Source organism: Electrophorus electricus, chromosome 2, assembly GCF_013358815.1.
Source record: "Electrophorus electricus isolate fEleEle1 chromosome 2, fEleEle1.pri, whole genome shotgun sequence".
In the NCBI taxonomy this organism is placed as follows: domain Eukaryota; kingdom Metazoa; phylum Chordata; class Actinopteri; order Gymnotiformes; family Gymnotidae; genus Electrophorus; species Electrophorus electricus.
This window is the reverse complement of record NC_049536.1, coordinates 9,043,664-9,062,368: the sequence shown is the minus strand read 5'-3', so window position 1 is coordinate 9,062,368 and position 18,705 is coordinate 9,043,664. Positions and strand designations below refer to the sequence as shown.

At 39.0% G+C, this 18,705-nt stretch overlaps 3 protein-coding genes across 11 annotated transcripts in view; 2 read left to right on the top strand and 1 right to left on the bottom strand.

The window, feature by feature from the left end:
• The window catches only part of myo9ab (myosin IXAb), a 77,748-nt gene extending 67,259 nt beyond the window's left edge, over nucleotides 1–10,489 (top strand). For 2 of the 9 annotated variants that reach the window (XM_027000976.2, XM_027000977.2), the window contains 18 exons: nucleotides 63–163; nucleotides 256–362; nucleotides 509–741; nucleotides 1,074–1,190; nucleotides 1,336–1,524; nucleotides 1,608–1,655; nucleotides 1,842–1,953; nucleotides 2,546–2,607; nucleotides 2,921–3,113; nucleotides 3,698–3,826; nucleotides 3,934–4,039; nucleotides 4,677–4,808; nucleotides 4,956–5,079; nucleotides 5,338–5,391; nucleotides 6,064–6,081; nucleotides 6,550–6,743; nucleotides 6,938–7,080; nucleotides 7,855–8,255. In XM_027000976.2, the coding sequence (XP_026856777.2) occupies nucleotides 63–163; nucleotides 256–362; nucleotides 509–741; nucleotides 1,074–1,190; nucleotides 1,336–1,524; nucleotides 1,608–1,655; nucleotides 1,842–1,953; nucleotides 2,546–2,607; nucleotides 2,921–3,113; nucleotides 3,698–3,826; nucleotides 3,934–4,039; nucleotides 4,677–4,808; nucleotides 4,956–5,079; nucleotides 5,338–5,391; nucleotides 6,064–6,081; nucleotides 6,550–6,743; nucleotides 6,938–7,080; nucleotides 7,855–8,255 (2,463 nt within the window). Of the gene's footprint in view, nucleotides 1–62; nucleotides 164–255; nucleotides 363–508; nucleotides 742–1,073; nucleotides 1,191–1,335; nucleotides 1,525–1,607; nucleotides 1,656–1,841; nucleotides 1,954–2,545; nucleotides 2,608–2,920; nucleotides 3,114–3,697; nucleotides 3,827–3,933; nucleotides 4,040–4,676; nucleotides 4,809–4,955; nucleotides 5,080–5,337; nucleotides 5,392–6,063; nucleotides 6,082–6,549; nucleotides 6,744–6,937; nucleotides 7,081–7,854 lie in introns of all 9 variants that reach the window. The other 7 variants (XM_027000970.2, XM_027000971.2, XM_027000979.2 and 4 more) reach the window with 7 other exon arrangements.
• A 548-nt stretch (nucleotides 10,490–11,037) lies between these two features.
• trex3 (three prime repair exonuclease 3) lies at nucleotides 11,038–12,672 on the top strand. Its single transcript, XM_027001055.2, has 3 exons — nucleotides 11,038–11,156; nucleotides 11,357–11,419; nucleotides 11,691–12,672. Exons 1-3 carry the CDS (start codon nucleotides 11,087–11,089, stop codon nucleotides 12,209–12,211), a joined length of 654 nt encoding a protein of 217 aa, XP_026856856.2. The 5' UTR covers nucleotides 11,038–11,086; the 3' UTR covers nucleotides 12,212–12,672.
• A 112-nt stretch (nucleotides 12,673–12,784) lies between these two features.
• On the bottom strand, nucleotides 12,785–16,371 carry rsl24d1 (ribosomal L24 domain containing 1). The gene is made up of 6 exons (XM_027001056.2): nucleotides 16,210–16,371; nucleotides 15,173–15,286; nucleotides 14,912–14,984; nucleotides 14,753–14,816; nucleotides 14,536–14,621; nucleotides 12,785–13,303 (listed from the first exon to the last, which is right to left on the bottom strand). Exons 1-6 carry the CDS (start codon nucleotides 16,234–16,236, stop codon nucleotides 13,236–13,238), a joined length of 432 nt encoding a protein of 143 aa, XP_026856857.2. The 5' UTR covers nucleotides 16,237–16,371; the 3' UTR covers nucleotides 12,785–13,235.
• Between the last annotated feature and the right edge of the window lie 2,334 nt (nucleotides 16,372–18,705).

The window sequence follows — 18,705 nt, the reverse complement described above, 5'->3', positions numbered from 1 at the left end:
AGGAAAAAACACTACAGCAAACTTTCATGATGGCTTTCATGATCTTTCCCCTTTCTCTGTAGCCTTCACAGAAAGAACAGAAACAGCTGCAGAAAACCATGTCTTCAGGAGATCTGGGAAAGGTGGACTCTCTAAGGAAGCCCTCAGCACAGACAGACGGCAGGTCAGAACCCACTGCATACTTCTGTTCTGAGTGAAGGATGCAGTCTCCATGCAGAGTCATATAGTGCACATGGTGTTTCATCTGCTCCTCAGCAGGGTCAGGGGTAAAATGCGCTTCTGGGGAAAGTCAAAGCATGGTGATAAGAAGATGTCCACCAGAGGGTGCTCAGAAGCTGTGGATCTGACCAACACATGTAATGGTAAGAGCAGAGACAGACTTTATGAAATTTTGTATAAGATACATTCAGTATAAGCAAATGATCAGCATCTCTCTCCCTCTCTCTCTGTCTCTCACACACACATACACACACGCTCTCTCACTCTCACTCTCTGACTCTTTTCCCAGATTCCCCTTCTGGCAGTCCCGAGCGGGCTGGAGCACCAGACCTGCGTCGGGACAGTAAAGAGAACCGGGAACCAGAAGCGAGGATGATGATGATGACGACGACGACGAAGAGGAGGCGCAGTGTAAAGATCAGCAGTGTGACCCAGGAGCCTGCAGCGTGGCAAAACGACTCCCTCCACATCCTCACCCGCACGGCAGACTATCGCAGCATGAATGATTTCCTCATGAAGAAGGTAACGTCAAACCTCATACAGGCTGTGGGACCATGCTTCAAACCCAGTCAAGAAGCAAAGATCACAGGTGTAGAACACTGATCTCCTTGGATTCCCAGTAGTAGTCCCACTCTTATGAATCTAACTTCCTATAGAGTTTAGCTCCCAGTTTCATCTAACACACCAGATAATCAGTGCCTTCAGGTGTTAAATACATGTAGTAACTGAGCTCTGAAAGGGGATGGATCTCCACCAACAGAGCTGATGATCAGTGAGCTGCAGTACAAACCCATAACCTGAGCCTATTTTTAGCCCTTTCTCTCATTAAATATGGGTGAATTTTTGTCTGCTAGATAAATGATCTGGAGACAGAGGACAGTAAGAAGGACACTCCTGTGGATGTGGTCTTCAAGAAGGCTCTGAAAGAGTTTCGCATCAATATTTTCAACTCCTACTCCACCGCCTTGGCTGTGAGTATCTGTCACCCACAGATATGAAATTGCCAGCTGATGATCCAGCTATAGTTTTGTTTAAAAATTCAACCAAATCAGACAAGAGCAGACATGAGCTTTTCAGAAATGTGATGGATTTCGCACTCTTATTTCTCTCGCTCAGATGGATGATGGCCGTAGTATCCGCTACAAGGATCTGTATGCACTCTTTGAGCACATTCTGGAAAAGAGCATGCGTCTGGAACAGAGAGACTGGTCAGAATCACCTGTAAAAGTTTGGGTCAACACCTTCAAAGTCTTCCTGGATGAATTTATGACTGAGTACAAACCGATGGATGGCACCATGAGCAAGGTAAAGCTTGGAGCCCAGATCCCCTGCCTCTGTCTGGACCGTATTTCTGATTCTGATGGCGTGACACTTTATCTTTGTCACAGGCTCCTAAACCAGAACGCAAGAAAAGAAGGAAAAAGGAGACAGATATTGTGAGTTGCTGCTTGTAAAAGATCTCTTCAGCACTGAGTTTAGATCAGTTTTTCCACCTCGCCCTTAAATGTAAAGCTTTTATTCAAATTTTTATTTGAATCTCTACCAGCCTGGTTCAGATGTAAAGCACAGTGTAATGATCTGCAACTCTCTGAAAACCAACCCAAATCACCTGCCTTCTGCAGGTGGAAGAGCACATGGGCCACATATTTAAATCCACTCAGTACAGTATCCCAACATACTGCGAGTACTGCTCTTCTCTCATTTGGATGATGGACAGAGCTTGTGTCTGCAAATGTGAGTTTTTAGTTTTTAATTATTTTTTTTTTTTACATATTCTCTTATTTTATGACTATCTGGCATTTCATGGGTAGAGCTGGACAAAATCCAACTGTTAGATATTGCTTATACTCAGAAGGCACATATTCTCCATCTTCCTTATTTTTGTGGCTAGTCTGCACTAGCTGGAAAGTAAGAATATCCATTTCAGTCTGTAGTTCTTGCTAAGCAGCCTCCTAAGTGTCTGCCTGCTGGTGGGAGAGCACTGTAATCACATTGGTTCCCTCCAGCCTCACACATTTATCTGCTTTTAGGTTTGAATTAGCTGAAACACCCTATGCCTCCACTTCTTCTCACTGTCACTACTTCTCTTTCTCCCAGTAATTCTTTTACCTTCCTCCCTCTCTCTTTCTCTCTCTCCAACTCTCTTTATCTGTATCTCTCTCTGTCTCTGTCTCTCCCTCTCTCTCCTCCTCTTCCTGCTTACGCAGTACAGGGAGTTGCTCTACTGCATCTTCCATGTTGATGGTAGTGGGATGTGCTTCCTATGTTGGAGAGTTTCACATTGAGAGCTGAACTAACATTTCTGATGCTGTGTTTTCTGTGCCAGTGTGTCGCTATGCGTGTCACAGGAAATGCTGCTTAAGGATGACCACTAAATGTAGCAAGAAGGTAAGTGTGCACAGAAGAGAGTATGTGCGATGTGGGCTTTTGTCTGAGTGTGTGTCAGTATTGTTGACTATTGCAATTTGAATTTATTGAGATTGATGTTAATGGCACTTGGAGTTATTTATATATTGCGTATATGCATATACTCACTCTGTGCAAAATATCTTTTAAATATTTCTGGAAGTAATCCCTAAATAATGTATTTATGTACAGTTTTAAAGTAAGTGTGTGTGTGTGTGTGTGTGTGTGTGTGTGTGTGTGTGTGTGTGTGTGTGTGTGTGTGTGTGTGTGTGTGTGTGTGTGTGTGCACGCGCAGTTTGATCCAGAACAGTCTTCACGGCAGTTCGGGGTGGAATTGTCTCGTTTAACCAGTGATGAGAGAGCCGTACCACTAGTAGTGGAGAAGCTCATCAACTACATAGAGATGCATGGCCTTTACACTGAAGGCATCTACAGGAAGTCTGGATCCACCAATAAAATTAAAGAGCTGAAGATGGGCCTGGACACAGGTGAGCATCATAGGCTCCGCCCACATAGCCCAAAATGGCCAAACCGATTTCCACGATGAATAAACAAGGTGTCTGGGCACTATTAGCTACTGTAAATGAACTTTTATCAATAATTCAACATGGCTAAATAGCTGAGAAAGCCAGGCAGAATGCCATGTTTGGTTACCAAACTGTTGGTTAGCATGTTATCACTTGTTAAAAGCTATTGTGGCCAAAGGAAATCTAGCTATGTATTTAAATGTTTAAAGAAAGTGAGGGTGCAGTTGCTACTTTGAATTGATCCTATATTGTCTAATTTCAACAGCATTTAAACAATATTTTTTATTTTATTTTATCACCATGCCAGACTACAACTGCCCTTCCTCATTAATGATAGTCTTATTGCCATAATAACACCATCATTAATGATGAAAGTTATTCTGTGGAGTTATTCTGCAACTCTTAACTCTTCTGTTTTCTGTCAGCATTAGCCAGCATGCCCTGTGTGCATACCTACTGGAGGAATAGTATTGGACACCAACAAATGACAAAGACATGGATGCATAATGTGCCTTAGTCACCCTGCTTGTCGACTCCTGTTTCAGATGCAAATAGCGTGAATCTGGATGACTACAACATCCACGTCATTGCCAGTGTCCTGAAGCAATGGCTGCGAGATTTGCCCAACCCTCTCATGACCTTTGAACTGTATGAGGAGTTCATCAGAGCCACAAGTATGGGGACGTTGTGCACTGGCTTCAGTAGCGTAACAAGGTGTCCTTTGTGACTATGGCCCCTTTTAATAATGTGCTGTCTTTTGTTGCCGTCTTGCTGGACGCAGGCTTGCAGGACAAGAAGGAAATGGTGAAAGGTGTGTACACGGTAATCGACCAGCTCAGCAGGACTCATCTCAACACCCTGGAGAGACTCGTCTTCCACCTCGTTAGGTAAAATGGAAAAAATAGTTTTGCAGGTGAAAGAAAGAAAATATTGTGTATCCAGGAAACATGTGTTCTGTTTCATGATATATGGTGTACTGTGTCAATGAATATTCTAAATGTAATTATATAATCAAATGATTGAAAACCTCAGATTGGGAAAATGAATATTCGATTGTGGGGGGAAAGTTGTCATGTGGGCCTGCACTATGGTAACAACAGCAGAGGGTTCACAACACAACTTTTGGTCAGTAGATGGCAAAATTGTGGAATCTGTTGATAAATTTAATATGCAAGCTATGTATGCTACAGTTAGCCTACCCTTTCACCAGAACCTAAGGGCACATCTTGAAAATATGTACCCAAATGAGTATGGCCTGGTGCCCTCTATCTAGCATTAGCATTATAAAAAATATAAAAGTATAGGCTATTGAACAGACTAAATTAATATTGAAATCTAGAGACAGAAGCTTCATGCCCTGTATTCCCTAATGGTTTGATTATTATTTCCCATCTTGTCCTATCTTTGCGCTGTTATGCACATAATACACATGGTTGGGGTTTTGGGGGTTTTTGAACATCATTTTTGACCAATTTGACGGCGCTAATACAATGATCATCTGGTGTATATGTGTGTATGTTTTAGGATCTTGCTTCAGGAGGAGACTAATCGGATGTCTGCTAATGCTCTGGCCATTGTGTTTGCCCCATGTATTCTGCGATGTCCTGACAGCATAGACCCTTTACAGAGTGTTCAGGACATCAGCAAGACCACTGCGTAAGATATCCATGGCTGTAGGGCATGTGTGTGAGTGTGGCTGTTCGTGTGTATGCGTATGTGTGTGCACATGTGTTTTTGTTCTGCTTGTTCAGAAGTCCCCTGTTTAGCCTGCATTTTTCAACATGTTCTTGCTTTGCTCCTCAGCTGTGTGGAACTGATTATCTGTGAGCAGATGGTTAAGTACAAGGCCAGATTGAAGGACATCAGCACTCTGGAGTTTGCTGAGAGCAAAGCCAAGAGCCGTCTCACACACATCCGAAGGTCTATGGTAAGAGTCTTGACTGTACAGATCTCAGTAAGAGCACTGTTCTCAGGTCAGATCCATCCCCCAGTTATACAGACTGCAATGCTGGCATCATAAATTCCAAACAGATTCAGATACAGTTTTGTGAGTTTGAAAACATTATGATAGGTACTCCAGGAAAGGCTGAATAATCACTTTTCCATATTTTTTTTTACTAGTACCCACCCCACTAACCCTTGTCTCCCCTCTTCCCCAATCCCCACCCTCCCCCACCCCGTTCAGAAACCTGTATTAATTGCTGTTAGGTTTATGAGCATAACCCGAACTGCCACCTCGGTATGTATACAAGTGCGCTGTGGTCTCCAGTCCCTGTGTAGTAGCTGTAGTCAATGTCGTAGCATCATCGCCATTCTTGTCAATCATCTGTCTTCTATTCACCTGTTTGGTCTGTAGAGGATGTGGAGATTGAAAAGAGTGGATCAATTGTGCATTTAAATGAATGGATATCTGCTCTAATGACTTTGGCCCAGTGGGTATTGTAGTGCCAAGCAGCTGGTTTTTCTTGTCCCTGTGTTTCGTCTGGCAGCAGACAGGGTAACTACTAAACTTGGATTCCTGGGTTAGCGCTCTTACTACGTATTTCACTTAAGAGAGCCCTAAGAGCTTGGATACCTGAGGACATTTGGCACAGCACTCTGCTGAAGCAGCAGCCAATGAATACAGTAACTGTACTGCATAAAAATTCAAAGATAATGCTGCATTTCAGAGCACTGCCAAATCATTATATTAAATTAAACTCACAAGATTGGCATATACTGTGTAACATGCAACTGAGCAAAGTAAATATGAGCTCATCTCAGTGCTAACCCAAGGCTGAGCCAGTTAGCTCAGCGAGAGTCCAACATTGTAGCAATCCCTGTATGACTAGTGTGCATGCTGCTCTGATCACACTAATTCTTTTTGTTTCTTATTTCTTTTCTTGCTTTTGCTGCTCGGCTCAATGTGCAGCCAAGTGCAGTTAAAAAGGTAAAGCTGTGCGTGTGTGTGTGTGTGTGTGTGTGTGTGTGTGTGTGTGTGTGTGTGTGTGTGTGTGTGTGTAGGTTTTGTCTGTGTTCAGCATTCTGCCCCCTGCAGGCCACTCTGAGCACTGTCTCTAGTATAACCCTCATAAGTAAATTAAATTTGTTCTACACTGTGGGTGTCATTGATCAAGTAGCTAGAAATATGCAGAAGGAAGGATATTTTGAACCATGTGTAAAAATCATATGGGAAGAGTGAGGGTCACATGTCCATTCATGCACTCAGGATGCTAATGGCATGTATGTTGGACTGAAGCCCGCTGTGTTCTAGGATGGTGACTAGTATTTCAATTTTTCCTGTTGTCTTCATTTTCACTCACAATAAATTAATTTAAAATTAATTTAAAAGATTTGTCATTTATCTTATTGGAGTCAAATACAATGAGTTTGGGTTGTCTCTTGTTCTGTCTCTTAGGGTAAAAGCCGGCTGCGTAGAAGCAGCCACCACACCCCCTCACCACCCACGAGCCCACAATCACCGACAGCAACAGAAGGGGAGGGGCCAGATGATGAGGGGGTGGACACAGGACTGAGTGACCAGCAGCAAGCAGCAATGCAACAGGAAGAAAAAGTGCTCACTCAACAAATAGAAAATCTACAGAAAGAGAAGTCAGTGCCCTTCTAGCACAGGCCCTGTATCTCCAAATGTCTCCCTCTCCCTCTGTCTGTATGCCAGTCACTTTTCTTATCAATTCATGCCAATTAGCCTGTGCATCTTTGAACATTAGTCTTTGCTGCCTAACTGGCAATATTCAGAATTTGCCTGATAGCAGGGATATGCTATACTATGCATTATTTGGCAGGGAGGAGCTGACTTATGAGATGTTGGCACTGGAGCCGCGCGCATCTGATGATGAGCTTCTGGAGTCCGAGGCTTCGATAGGAACAGCAGACAGCTCAGAGAACTTAACAGCAGAGCAAGAAGGAGCGACATGTGAGGCCTGGGGTAAGACTACCTCACATCACTAATTAAATATAACTGAACTGTTGGAACAGTGCATGCTATTAATTAAATATAATAAAGTGGTTATTATGTCCATTAAAAAAGTAAGATACCTCATTTACATCCACTGGACACTAGGTGGCTGTGATGTTAATAGACAGAACAGGACAGCTTTCCTTTGAAGCCTGCTGAATGGTCATCTAAAATTAAAAGTTTTAATTGGTTGACGGTAATCGGTATGGAATGAACCCAGAAATAAAAGTATGATATCTATCAGATATCCTTCAGTTCCAGTAGCAAGGGTGTCAAAAAGATCATGTTCCCTACAGTTTGGCTAATAATATGTGACTTATATGTACAACTGGATGAGCAGGTCTGAGAGAGAGCTAGAAAAAGAAATTATCCTTGGGCCAGTTTTAGCATGTTTGTGTTTGATATGAGAGAACTGAGAAACTCAGAGACCTGAGTTTGATTACTGCACATTACACAAGTAGAATATACATTTATCATTTATTTGCACCTCGAAACTACGCTGGACTAAATTCCAATGTAAATAGTACTTTAAAAATCCACTTTAACCTTGTCTCTGTAAAATCCTTAAGATTATGATCTAGGCTTAGTGCATGTGCTAAATGAATAGACACAAGTATTTGTTATAGTAAGAGTGAGATCATAGAGGTTACTAGGTTACTGTGTTTTGTGTTTGGGTGTGTATCATACAGTTTGGTACAGTGTAACATACAGCTTTCTCTGCTTTGTTGTCCATATACTTCACAGAGAAAAGCTGTGTCGCCATCCGCTCAAGGAAGTCCGAGTCCAAAAGCAGACGTGCTCTCCACCGCCAGCCTGAGTCTCTGGACTCAGTGGACTCTGCCATGGCCTCGCTCTCCTCTGCCTCCTCCACTCCTCAATACCGCTTCAGGTCCTCCTCTTCCGGCCCGCTCTTCTCCATGGGAGGCGAGCAGTACCCCCTCCTTGAGCAGGAGGCATCAGAGCGAACCGTGCTGACCACACGATGCACTTCCAGTTCGGAGAAGATGCGGCCAAGGAGCAGGGAGAACCGCAGTTGCCCACCCAGGCCCCGGGACTCTGGGGAAGGAGGGGGCCGGCGGAGGGACACCGAATTTGGGTCAGGGCAGCCACTGGTGCTGTATGGTAATAATGAATTTATGGTATGAGGACGAGAGGGAGCCCCTATAGGCTGAAGCTGGTATTCAGAGACCTGAAAGTGTAAAACGGCTCTCACAAAAACAAATCATGTCTGATCAGAACAGACGAGAAACGCAGGAAGAGAAAGAGAAAATGCAAGAGATGGAGAGAGAGAGAAAAACACAGCGACAAACAGAGGAGTACATCTGGAGGACAAGGTGGGTGTGGGATAAAGGCAGTTATCTTGAGAATTAATAGCCTGTAGACACACCTTTGGGTGGATGCTGACCACTGTCAGACTAACTCAGGCACTCTCAGCTTAGGATGTCAGTTGGAATGGTAGGAGAAGATCAGGATGGAGTGACGATGGGAAAGGAAAAGAGGTATGCTGGGGGTCAGCCTGCCGAAGGAAAATCCCCACATCCATATGAGCCACCCTGCTAAGAGGGCCTGCGGGACTGGTCCTTCTCTCACCGTGTAACCTTGAACTGTCCATCCTCATGTTTACAAAACTGAGCCAATCAGAAGTCAGCTGACTTCAACTGACTGCACAGCGCTTTGCTACCACTTTTTCTTCGCGATACTGAGATGCCAGCATTTCAGACATTCATAATGTGCTAAATATGTAAGATAATATTATTGTATTATTCAGAGGAAAGAAGCAACATAACGCAGTGCTGCTGGGTGGTCCATGGGAAAAGGGTTTAGTTGTCTGGAATCTTTTGCAATTTACAACAGTATGTGTGTTTTTAAGGTGTCTTTGTGTCAATGTTGTGTCCTGCAAGCTTGTTTGCATTTTTTGTGGTTTTGTGGTTCAAGATATTTTTACAAAATAATATCTTGGGAGGACAAAGGTTTGACAAGACAAAAACAGCTATAATGTAGCTATCTCTATTCATAGCCATATGCATTGGAATATGTCCACATGACAAAATGCCTTCTGTTTTCTTTCTTTTGTTGTTTTGTTTAAATGTTTGCATATATGAGTGTTTTGTGTGACCAAATCAGGACTTGAAGTTTTTGTTTCATTTTACATTTCTATTTTTTGTGGTTGATTTAAATACTGCTCCTAATATATTGGTGTTTTTATGTCCTGTCCCATGTATAAAAATATATATCTTTTTTATGAGAGCGATCGTTATTTTAATTTTTTGCAGTAGGTTTCCTTTCATGCCATCAGCATACATTGCTTGTCTCTTTACAGCAGAACTAAAGTTTTCTTTATATTCCAGTCATATAGCTGGAGACTGTCTGAATAGTACAATTATAAAGTCAATTACACATTTGGAGCGTTATACCCATTAAACTTGTGCACTAGTTAAAAAAAAAAAAAAAAAAAAGTGGAACTGTATGCCAGAAACCAGTTTATACAGACTAATCATGTACTCTTATAGAAGCACACAACGTTGGTCTGTTGACAGTATATACTGTACTACATTTAACAAAGAGTCACCATCATCCTTTCAGGTAAAAGTGTTCCAGTGAAGTTGTTTACTCCTTGTTATGTGCTGTTACAATTAGATCACATAATCTGCCATTCAGCCTATTGTATGAATTTTTCCCTAAGGTGTAATAGATCAAGTGACATGCAGCTACACCACCTGTGTTTCAGTGTTATGGTGACTTGCAAATTGTTCCTTCCTTTTCAAGCAACATTTGAACAACTAGACTAGTGTAGTCTTGTTGAGTGGCCATAAGGCTAGTCTTATGTGGCCCACTGGGTGACACTGGATTTGCCAAATGTTTTACTCAGTTGTTCAGTTGTTTGTAATCTAAAACCTGGGCCTGGGTGCTGACACTTGCAGCTTTACAAAAAGCTATCTGAGCATGAAAACAAGAAAAAAACGCTTACAAGTGCTTCATGTGTTGTGTCCATCATAAGTGAATGTATTGATTACCAGAAGGCATGGTTCACACAATTCTTCAGTTCTTTCCTTCACATCTGTAAAATAAAAAACTGTGGAAGAGTGTAGGTCAGAAAACACTGTTTTAAAGGGATATATTATCCTGTTTGTGATGCTAAATGTTGAATGATCTGTTTTGTGTTTTGACAGACTAGACAGTCTGAAGGAACTTGTTTGTGCATCTATAATAATAATAATAAAGTTATTATTATTATTATTATTATTATTATTATTATTTGTGTGCTAGTTTGGCACCATGCCTGAGGTTTAATTTCTGTATTATTTCTTTAATGTACAAATATATGTTTATGGATGTAAAAAGAGTATAATGAACATCCACTTATTAAAAAATAATATAAAATGGGTACAACTCCATTAAAGTGGGGTCTTTTAATCTTTTTACTTTAATCTTTCAGTGTAAATCATTGTAGTATTTTAAGTGTTAAAATTATCAGAATTAATTACACCAATTTCTCTGATTTATCTCATCATTACTTTGATTAGGCTAAATTCAGTTTAAAAAAAATCAGAAATGAAAAGCTTATCTATCTTACTTTTTAAAACAACATAGTTAAAAACAGTTTGCAATGTTAATGTAATATAAACTGGATAAAATAATAAACATAATTATTAATTTAATAAATTAGTATTTTAGATTTTAACTAAAGTGACCAAATCTGCGTTCCAAACATTACCTTCTCAATGTGTTTAAAAACCTTTTCACCCCATTTCTTATTATTTATAGAACAACGGACGCACTGTCAGATTGTTATTGTACTAACGTTTGGGCGCTACCGCTTGTTGGCACACCATAGAGATTTGTAGCACACAGGCTAGTCGGGAAAATGGAAATATCGCGATATCAAACTTCCCGATAGGAAAACGAAAGTGATTTCCGAGCTGTCGACTTCATCCTGTGCTACAAAATCTCTGCCTGACCGGACCACGCCTTAAAAATGTGTTTCTTGTGGCACCAATTCGTCGTACTTCAGCGACTCTTCAATAGATATTTGCCTGCTATGCACCGTAATATATTTTAGTTTTTGTTAAAGCGTCCTGGTATGATTGTAATATTATATTTCGGTTTTGTTCAGTTCTGTTGAAGTTTGACAGTCGAACTTTTGTCCAGCGGTCTATGATACGTCTTCAAATTGTCAGGATAATCCAAACGTATGTACAGTAAATTTAATTCAAAATGTATAACAAAATTTAAATATTTTTAACAGGTTTGTCAAACAGGACACATGAAGAAACACTTGTGTTTTTTGACTTGGAAACTACAGGACTCGGTACATAGTAAATAATTCAGATTTCTATTTCATTATACTTCACTGCATTTATTGATGCAAACATTTGGATTCGTACTTGACTAATGCAACCTATTCGGAGCCCACCAAACGGTTCCGATAATCAACTGGTATCTGTAAAAAAAAAAAAGACATTAACCACAGTAAATGCTGCTTTAAACATCTTAAAACATGTTATGGTAACTGAATTTATAGTAATATACCAGTGAAGCTGCAGTGGTAAAGTTCCATGTGTTTGTCCCTTTCTCTATAGATACTTCTACATGTGACATAGTTCAGCTCTCAGCTATCAGTGGAAACAAGATTTTTAACGTCTACATGCTTCCTCGCTGCACCATGACTGATGGGGCCTCACGAGTAACAGGACTGACAACCTGTGCTGATGGACTTTTCCTACATGGGCAGTCTTTGGACACCATCCCAGTAAAAGAAGCTCTAAAATCTTTCATTTCCTTCCTGAAGACCATCAACAACCCACTTTTGGTGGGTCACAACTGCAGAAGGTTTGACAGCCCTATTCTACTCAGAATAATGAGCGAGTTCCATCTGCTGGATGAGTTCTTAGATGTGTTGTCAGGATTCCTGGACACACTGCCTCTGAGTAGAGAGATGTTTGGGCTCCAGAAATACTCTCAGCCCTTTTTGGTCCAGCATTTCCTCCAAAGGTCCTATGTTGCACACAATGCTACGGAGGATGTAAGAGCCCTGCAGGCTTTGTACAGAGTTTGGCAGCCAAGCATGGAGCTGGTGAACAAGCACAGGTTTAGATTATAGCAAAAATAAGTGTTTTATATCATTTTAACACAGAGCCAAAGTAGACAACTTAAAGTGAGATCATCACTAACACTGGAATGTATACATATCTTGGCAAATGTGTTGAAAAGGGATTGAAATGAAACTAGACTAGTACTGAACATGGGCTGTCACTAGACCCAATTTAATGAGGCGTGTGCCTCAAAGTTTACCACACTATAGAATCATTAGTATCATTCGAATTCACCATGTATACCATAATGACTCAGCATTTTTGTTGTTAGAAGACTGTTAGAAGATTGTTGCATTATTACTTAATCATAGTTCTATACTAACTGCTTTGCTAATCTATGTCTTTCTCTGGGTTATGGTGGTCAGACTAAGTTGAAGAAATTATAACTTCAAAATGTTTTAATACATTATGTTTAAAGATTAAAAGTAAAGCAACAACATGAAATGACATTAATAGGTTTTCTAAACAAGTGTATTTTGTTATGTACTTTGTACTGTTTAAGTGTCATAATATACCAGTTATAGACAAGAGGCATTACTAGCACAACAAGAATCTATCAGAAGACCCAGGGAACACAAGGCAACCTTTTTTAAAAATTTTTTATTTTTTTTTATTTTTTTTATGAGGGGTAATGTATCCATCTTTAAAGGGATAAGTGAGCCAACTTGAATGAGTGACTGACTGAGAGCTAATGTTGCCATTTAGTGAAAATGAAACATTCAGTTCCATTTATTGTTGTACACACTGTTTAGGTAAAAGCATACTGAATCTTAGGAAACTGGATCTGGGTCAACAGTTGAACCCCAATCTGTCAACAAATAGTGTTTTTACCTTGCCTGGATGCCAAGAAACAGCACATGAATACACTTTGGGAAAGAGGAGTTCTGTTTTGAGAAGGGACCATTCTTGATGGTTAAATGTAAAACAATATTCTCTTTTCAGAAGAGTGGTTTTTAGGACCTGCATTTAAAAGATATGTTCTTGAGAGTTCATTTAGAGAAAAGCTCATTTGGGCAATGAAATATACAAAACTCAATCTTTCATTTCTACATCATCTGCCAGTTTCTGCACCATCTTCTCCTCCAGCTGTTTGGCTTGTCCTGTATGTGCAGAAAAGGGGTTAATACCACATTATGGTAGGCATATCTCCCTCTCTCCCATATATATATATATATATATATATATATATATATATATATATATATATATATATATTACACATACACACACACACACACACACACGGTATCTACAGCATACTAATTTAGAATCTAAACATAATGCATGACAATATGGCACTGTTCTCATAACCACTCTCATTATTTTCCTCTGAAATAGTGCAAACAATTGACCTAGAGCATCATTAGATTAATTCAAGATAATAATCACAAATTCATAATAATAATGTTGAAGACTTAAGAGCAGAAAGCCCTGTTGTAGCAAAGTGCTTTTTGCAAAAGAAGAAACAGTGAATTCCAGCAGGATGTTAATAATACATTTAGGCCATCTAATCAGACTGAGTGATTGATTTTAAGTTTCATTTCTCTAGTAGAACCAAAAGACACAAATCAATGTCAGTTTATCCAGTTTAGATTATCTTATTGATGGTTACAAGAGGCTAATCAATAGAGGAAAAGTACAGAAAAACAACTATGGATTAGAATTCAATCACTATTCCACGTAACTGCTTTTGTCTGTCATCATTTAACCATTTTTCATTGTCAATTTTGAACTTTTTTTTAAATCTAATATTATTGGCTTTATTCATTCATTGCTTAATTATGGTGCAGAATCTGATTTACCAACTAAGAGGAAACCTCAGATTCTATGCATTTTTTGTGTTTTTAAGACAACTGTATTAATAACTGTACAGGAATATTTTGGATAGGCTTCATAGCCTGGTAGCTGTATGATCCCAGAATACTAAACTCCTATTCTGACAAGCTTTTGAGTGTAACTAGCACACAACCTACTTTTTACTATGCATTCTATAGTTATATTCAATAACAACACAGGCTACATATCATTTTAACCAACAGTTCAGGAAAGAAACACAAAAACTCATGAGCAACCTTTATGAAGACAGGAGAAATTTTCTTAATTGCAAACAAAGCCCCAATGGCACTTATTAGAGAATTAATGTGTGTAGAAATTTTAATAAAGGTGAAATCTAAATAACTTTTTTGTCTGCATGTCTATTACTCAGGGACCTCGCCTTTAAACTTGCTGACAGGGAGTTTTTATGGGGCAGTCCAGACCATGTTCTTTGTGTGGCATACCATCGATTGTACATTTGTGAGCACACAGACAGGTAGGCGTGAATGGCACTTACTCGCATGTGGTGCTTTGATGAGGTGGATGTTTTTCTTGACTTCGTTGACAGCTTCTGCCTTCTCCAGCTCTTTGCCCTTCTTCAGTCTTTACAAAAAAAGAAAATGAGACAAAAGACTGACTTCAAGAGAAGAAAAACTTCTTACTAGACCCATACCTATGTTTGAATTATACATTAACAATCATTAATGAGTTTTTAACAAACTGTAATAAGTCACCTGTTCATGATAAATTGAGCCTGTCGCTTGTGTTTTATCGCCTCTACCTTCTTCATGGTCTCCACTAAAGCAGGAAAAACAATTACATCAGTTCACATTCATTAAATAGCAAGATACTATACACCAGTATTGTCAAGTGATAAAGCATGGCCTAAATACCTGTCTTATTCCATAGATCCCTCTTGTATTTGACTGGAATATTTCTGCGCTTCTCAAACTCCAGCGAGTTATCCTGTGATGGAATGAATAGTATGTATTAAACTCTGTCTCCCCTCCTCCTTTCTTCAACTTTTTAGGCTTTAACACTTTTTTCAAATCAATGTTTGTACTGGGTGAGCAAACACTGAGGCCATTATTAAATGTATCCTTAAATGATGCATTATTTTTCACTTTATATACCCAACCATCACAGCCTCTTACCACTGTCAGTTCCTTGCCAGCAGCTTTTCTAAATGCTTTTGTCCATCTGGTCTTCCTTGGATTTCGCTTCTTCTTGAAGTTTTTGTGACATTTTGATTTGCAAAATCTAAATACCTGAAAGAGACAGCATCCCATGTAGCTTTGTATTCCCATACACATGTGCTCATCAGCACTGAATAGATACTGTTTATTAGAAGCACATATGTTGTATGTCAACTCACATACCACTTTATTTGGTAACCTTTATGTGCGTTCAGTAAGAGACCGTAACCCATCTCTTGCTCATACTTGGTCAACCACCCCTGACAACATATTATTTGAAAGTCTCGACCCGGCAGTGACACAATAATAACACTGTATTGTTTGTTGCGCTGGTCTGAGTGTATCAAGTGCAGCATTTGGAGGGTTTTTTAATACTTGTCAATGTTCCTACTTGATTGTGGTTTCCAACCAATAACATATTAAACAAACGACAGCTCCGTGGTCTGAAGTTACACACTAGTGGATCTCCAACGCAATTATTTAAACAATTCTACTTGAATAAATAACCCTGGTTACTAAACGTTTTAATAAAGTGACCGATCGGATTTGATTACAAGCCGACGTTAACAAAGCTGTTGAACTCAAACAAAACCACTGAATATATGGATACTGTAAACTTGCTTTAATAAAACGCAAAACATATAAACACTGGCAGCTAGGGACAGCTAAGATAGCTAGCTAACACGCTTGCAGCGTTGTGCAAATTGTTGTTACATCTTAGAACCTCAAGCCTAAGTCATCTTCAGAGATTATTTCCAACGGTTACACTAAAGACGATTGTGATAAATAATACTTAAAAACTCAGCGTCTGAATAATTGTCTACAAGGACATGAGATGCAGCTAACCAGCAAGACACAGAATCCCTAATTAAAATGTCGCCTAAAATAGCTAGCATAGCTAACTAATGCAGCTAATCCCATCGCCCATCTTCGATAAAGGACAGTCAATAAATTATCTATTCATACAAGATACTTAAATTAAACTAGCTAAATACCTTGCAGTCGTTGCGAACAAACATCATTCCATGACCAGGATAGATCGGCCCCGGAGCAAAAGTAACACTTTTTCAATACGCATTTTGAGTAAATAGGTGTCCTGCTATTAGCCCATGTGTGTATGGTTCAGGCATGGACACTGGAAGGAACTAGTCATACGTCATTTCCTACAATTGCCTGTCGTGTGAAACTCGAATAACTTGACTGTTAATTAATCGAGAATTAAGACACGTTTATGTAACCAGGAGATAATTACAGCTTTGTTTTACATTGTTCCTCTAGACATAGGTTTTATTCCACTCTTTTTGACACTAAGGGCATACTGATTCTTCTACGCAGTTGTCAGTGGATTTGTGATGGGGAAAATGTTGAAATGTACTTAATGGGACACATGCAGCTTTTAATACTGCAGTGTTTCCTTCAAAAACTTGGTTGTTGCCTTTACAATATAAATATGCATATGCATTTTCTTCTTGGTGGCATTTAAGATAAGACTTTAAGATTGAAATTCCTTAATTTTTCACTATATCACAAGGTTTTTCCCTATATCACAAGGTTTTCACAGTATGAGTCATTATTCATTATCATATAAAATAAATAAAATGTACAGCAGCATAAGACAATGACAATGTCCAAGAAATATTTTTATTAAACTGCATTGTTTTGACCACCATCAGTCTGCATTAATTTATCACTTTTACGCAGGTTTTGAAAGATCACAACATTTTTGAGGAACCAACATTTTAGGAACATAAAGCTTGTTAATACTAGAAAATGCAAACCAAATTGGGTTCAAATAAGCAACAAATGATTATGCTACACCTGTTCAAATAAAAAAAAATGCACAGAAATTTATTTGGCAAGTCAGGGAGGAAAAGGTTTTATAAACAAAAGGATGAATAAGCGTTCCTTTTTGTTCTGTATGTTCGCCTATGAGTGGCCAAAGCAAATACTTCCAGAAGTCCAATCAAGAATTCATGTAATACCCCCCCCCCCCCCAAAGCAAAACAATAATAAAATAAAAAGAAAGAAATGAAAAATCATATGCCCCTTATGAAACATCCTATCCAGTCTGTCCATTCAGCAGTATATTCACATTCAGAGTGTTTTCCATTTCCTGGCATAGCCTTCTGAATGTAATATGGCACATCTGAAAATTATTCTTCCCTGTCTTTAATATGGTGCAGTAGTCAAAACAAAATGCAGCTGTATGGGAGTAAAAATCAGAGTCTACTCAGTTTACTATGGTGACTATAACAATCTTTGGTATAGATTATTTGTTTATTAAAAATGTGTCAAAAGCTGATTTTGCTGCACCTCACATAAAAGGGTTGTCTCCAAACTGCTTGATTAAACACTGTGATACTATGTGACACTATCAAACCCCATACACAATTAAAACTCAAAATTGCAGTGATTTCTCAGTCATACATGTAACCACGTGACAATCTTAAAGTTCTTAGACACAAGGAGGCAAATAGTCAGTATGTCTGTGACCAACCCAATTAAAGAAGTAAACAACTCTTTGGATAATAGCATCTGTCACCACTGCTGGATAACAATCTACAATCTATATGAGTACGGTCATATAGAAATTGTTGCATTCATCAAACAAATAAATGCTAAAGCTAACTTGGAACAATACATTCCCTAGACCAGTGAGTTTCAGCTGTATAGCATTCATAGTGGCACTTGCAATATTATATATATCTTTGGAGGTAACAGTATTTTTTGGCATCATTCCACATCTCTGTATCATTCATTCATTCATTCTTTGGATCAGGTATCTTTTACTCATATATTGCAAAATGGCCCTTCTCTCATAAGGCCATTATGTTAAAGCTTTCAAGGTTTGATGCACTAAAACAGCAAGGCATCTAAAAAATATTTTTGTTATTTATCGCAAAAAGAAAAAATAAAGAAATAAGAATAACAAAAGCATACTGAAACTGAAGCCCTCCAATGAAGATACATATACAAATTAATCCTCAAACTGAAAGTGAACATTAATCACAAATAATTCTTAGCAAAATGGATCAAAATTTTAAAGCTCCCTTAAATACAGTATCCCAAAATAAAAATGGACTATATATGATCCATCAACAAAATTAGAAGTCCATCACTTAAACAGTAAATAATTTTTCTTAATTATCCACCCAACATAACGCTGTTCAGAGAAGGTAGTACGGAAAAAATAGTACAAGAAGCAGTATAAGAAAAGGTACTGCTAAAAAACTAGTTAGCTGGCTGTCCATGGAGACCTTGCCATAAGTTTATCTTTAAGGGAGGTCCTTTCCTTAAGAACCTGAGGCACCTTAACCTGCTTCATTAAAAAAAAAAAAGAGTAATAAAGTATAAATTTGGCACATACAAAATATGTCTTATAAATAATGCAGATTATTGAAATTCTGTCAGTACATGTAAAAAAGGCAAACTGAGGTAGGTAGAGAGCAGAGAGGATTTACCAGCCCCCTGTGGTGCGAAACCTGACAGAG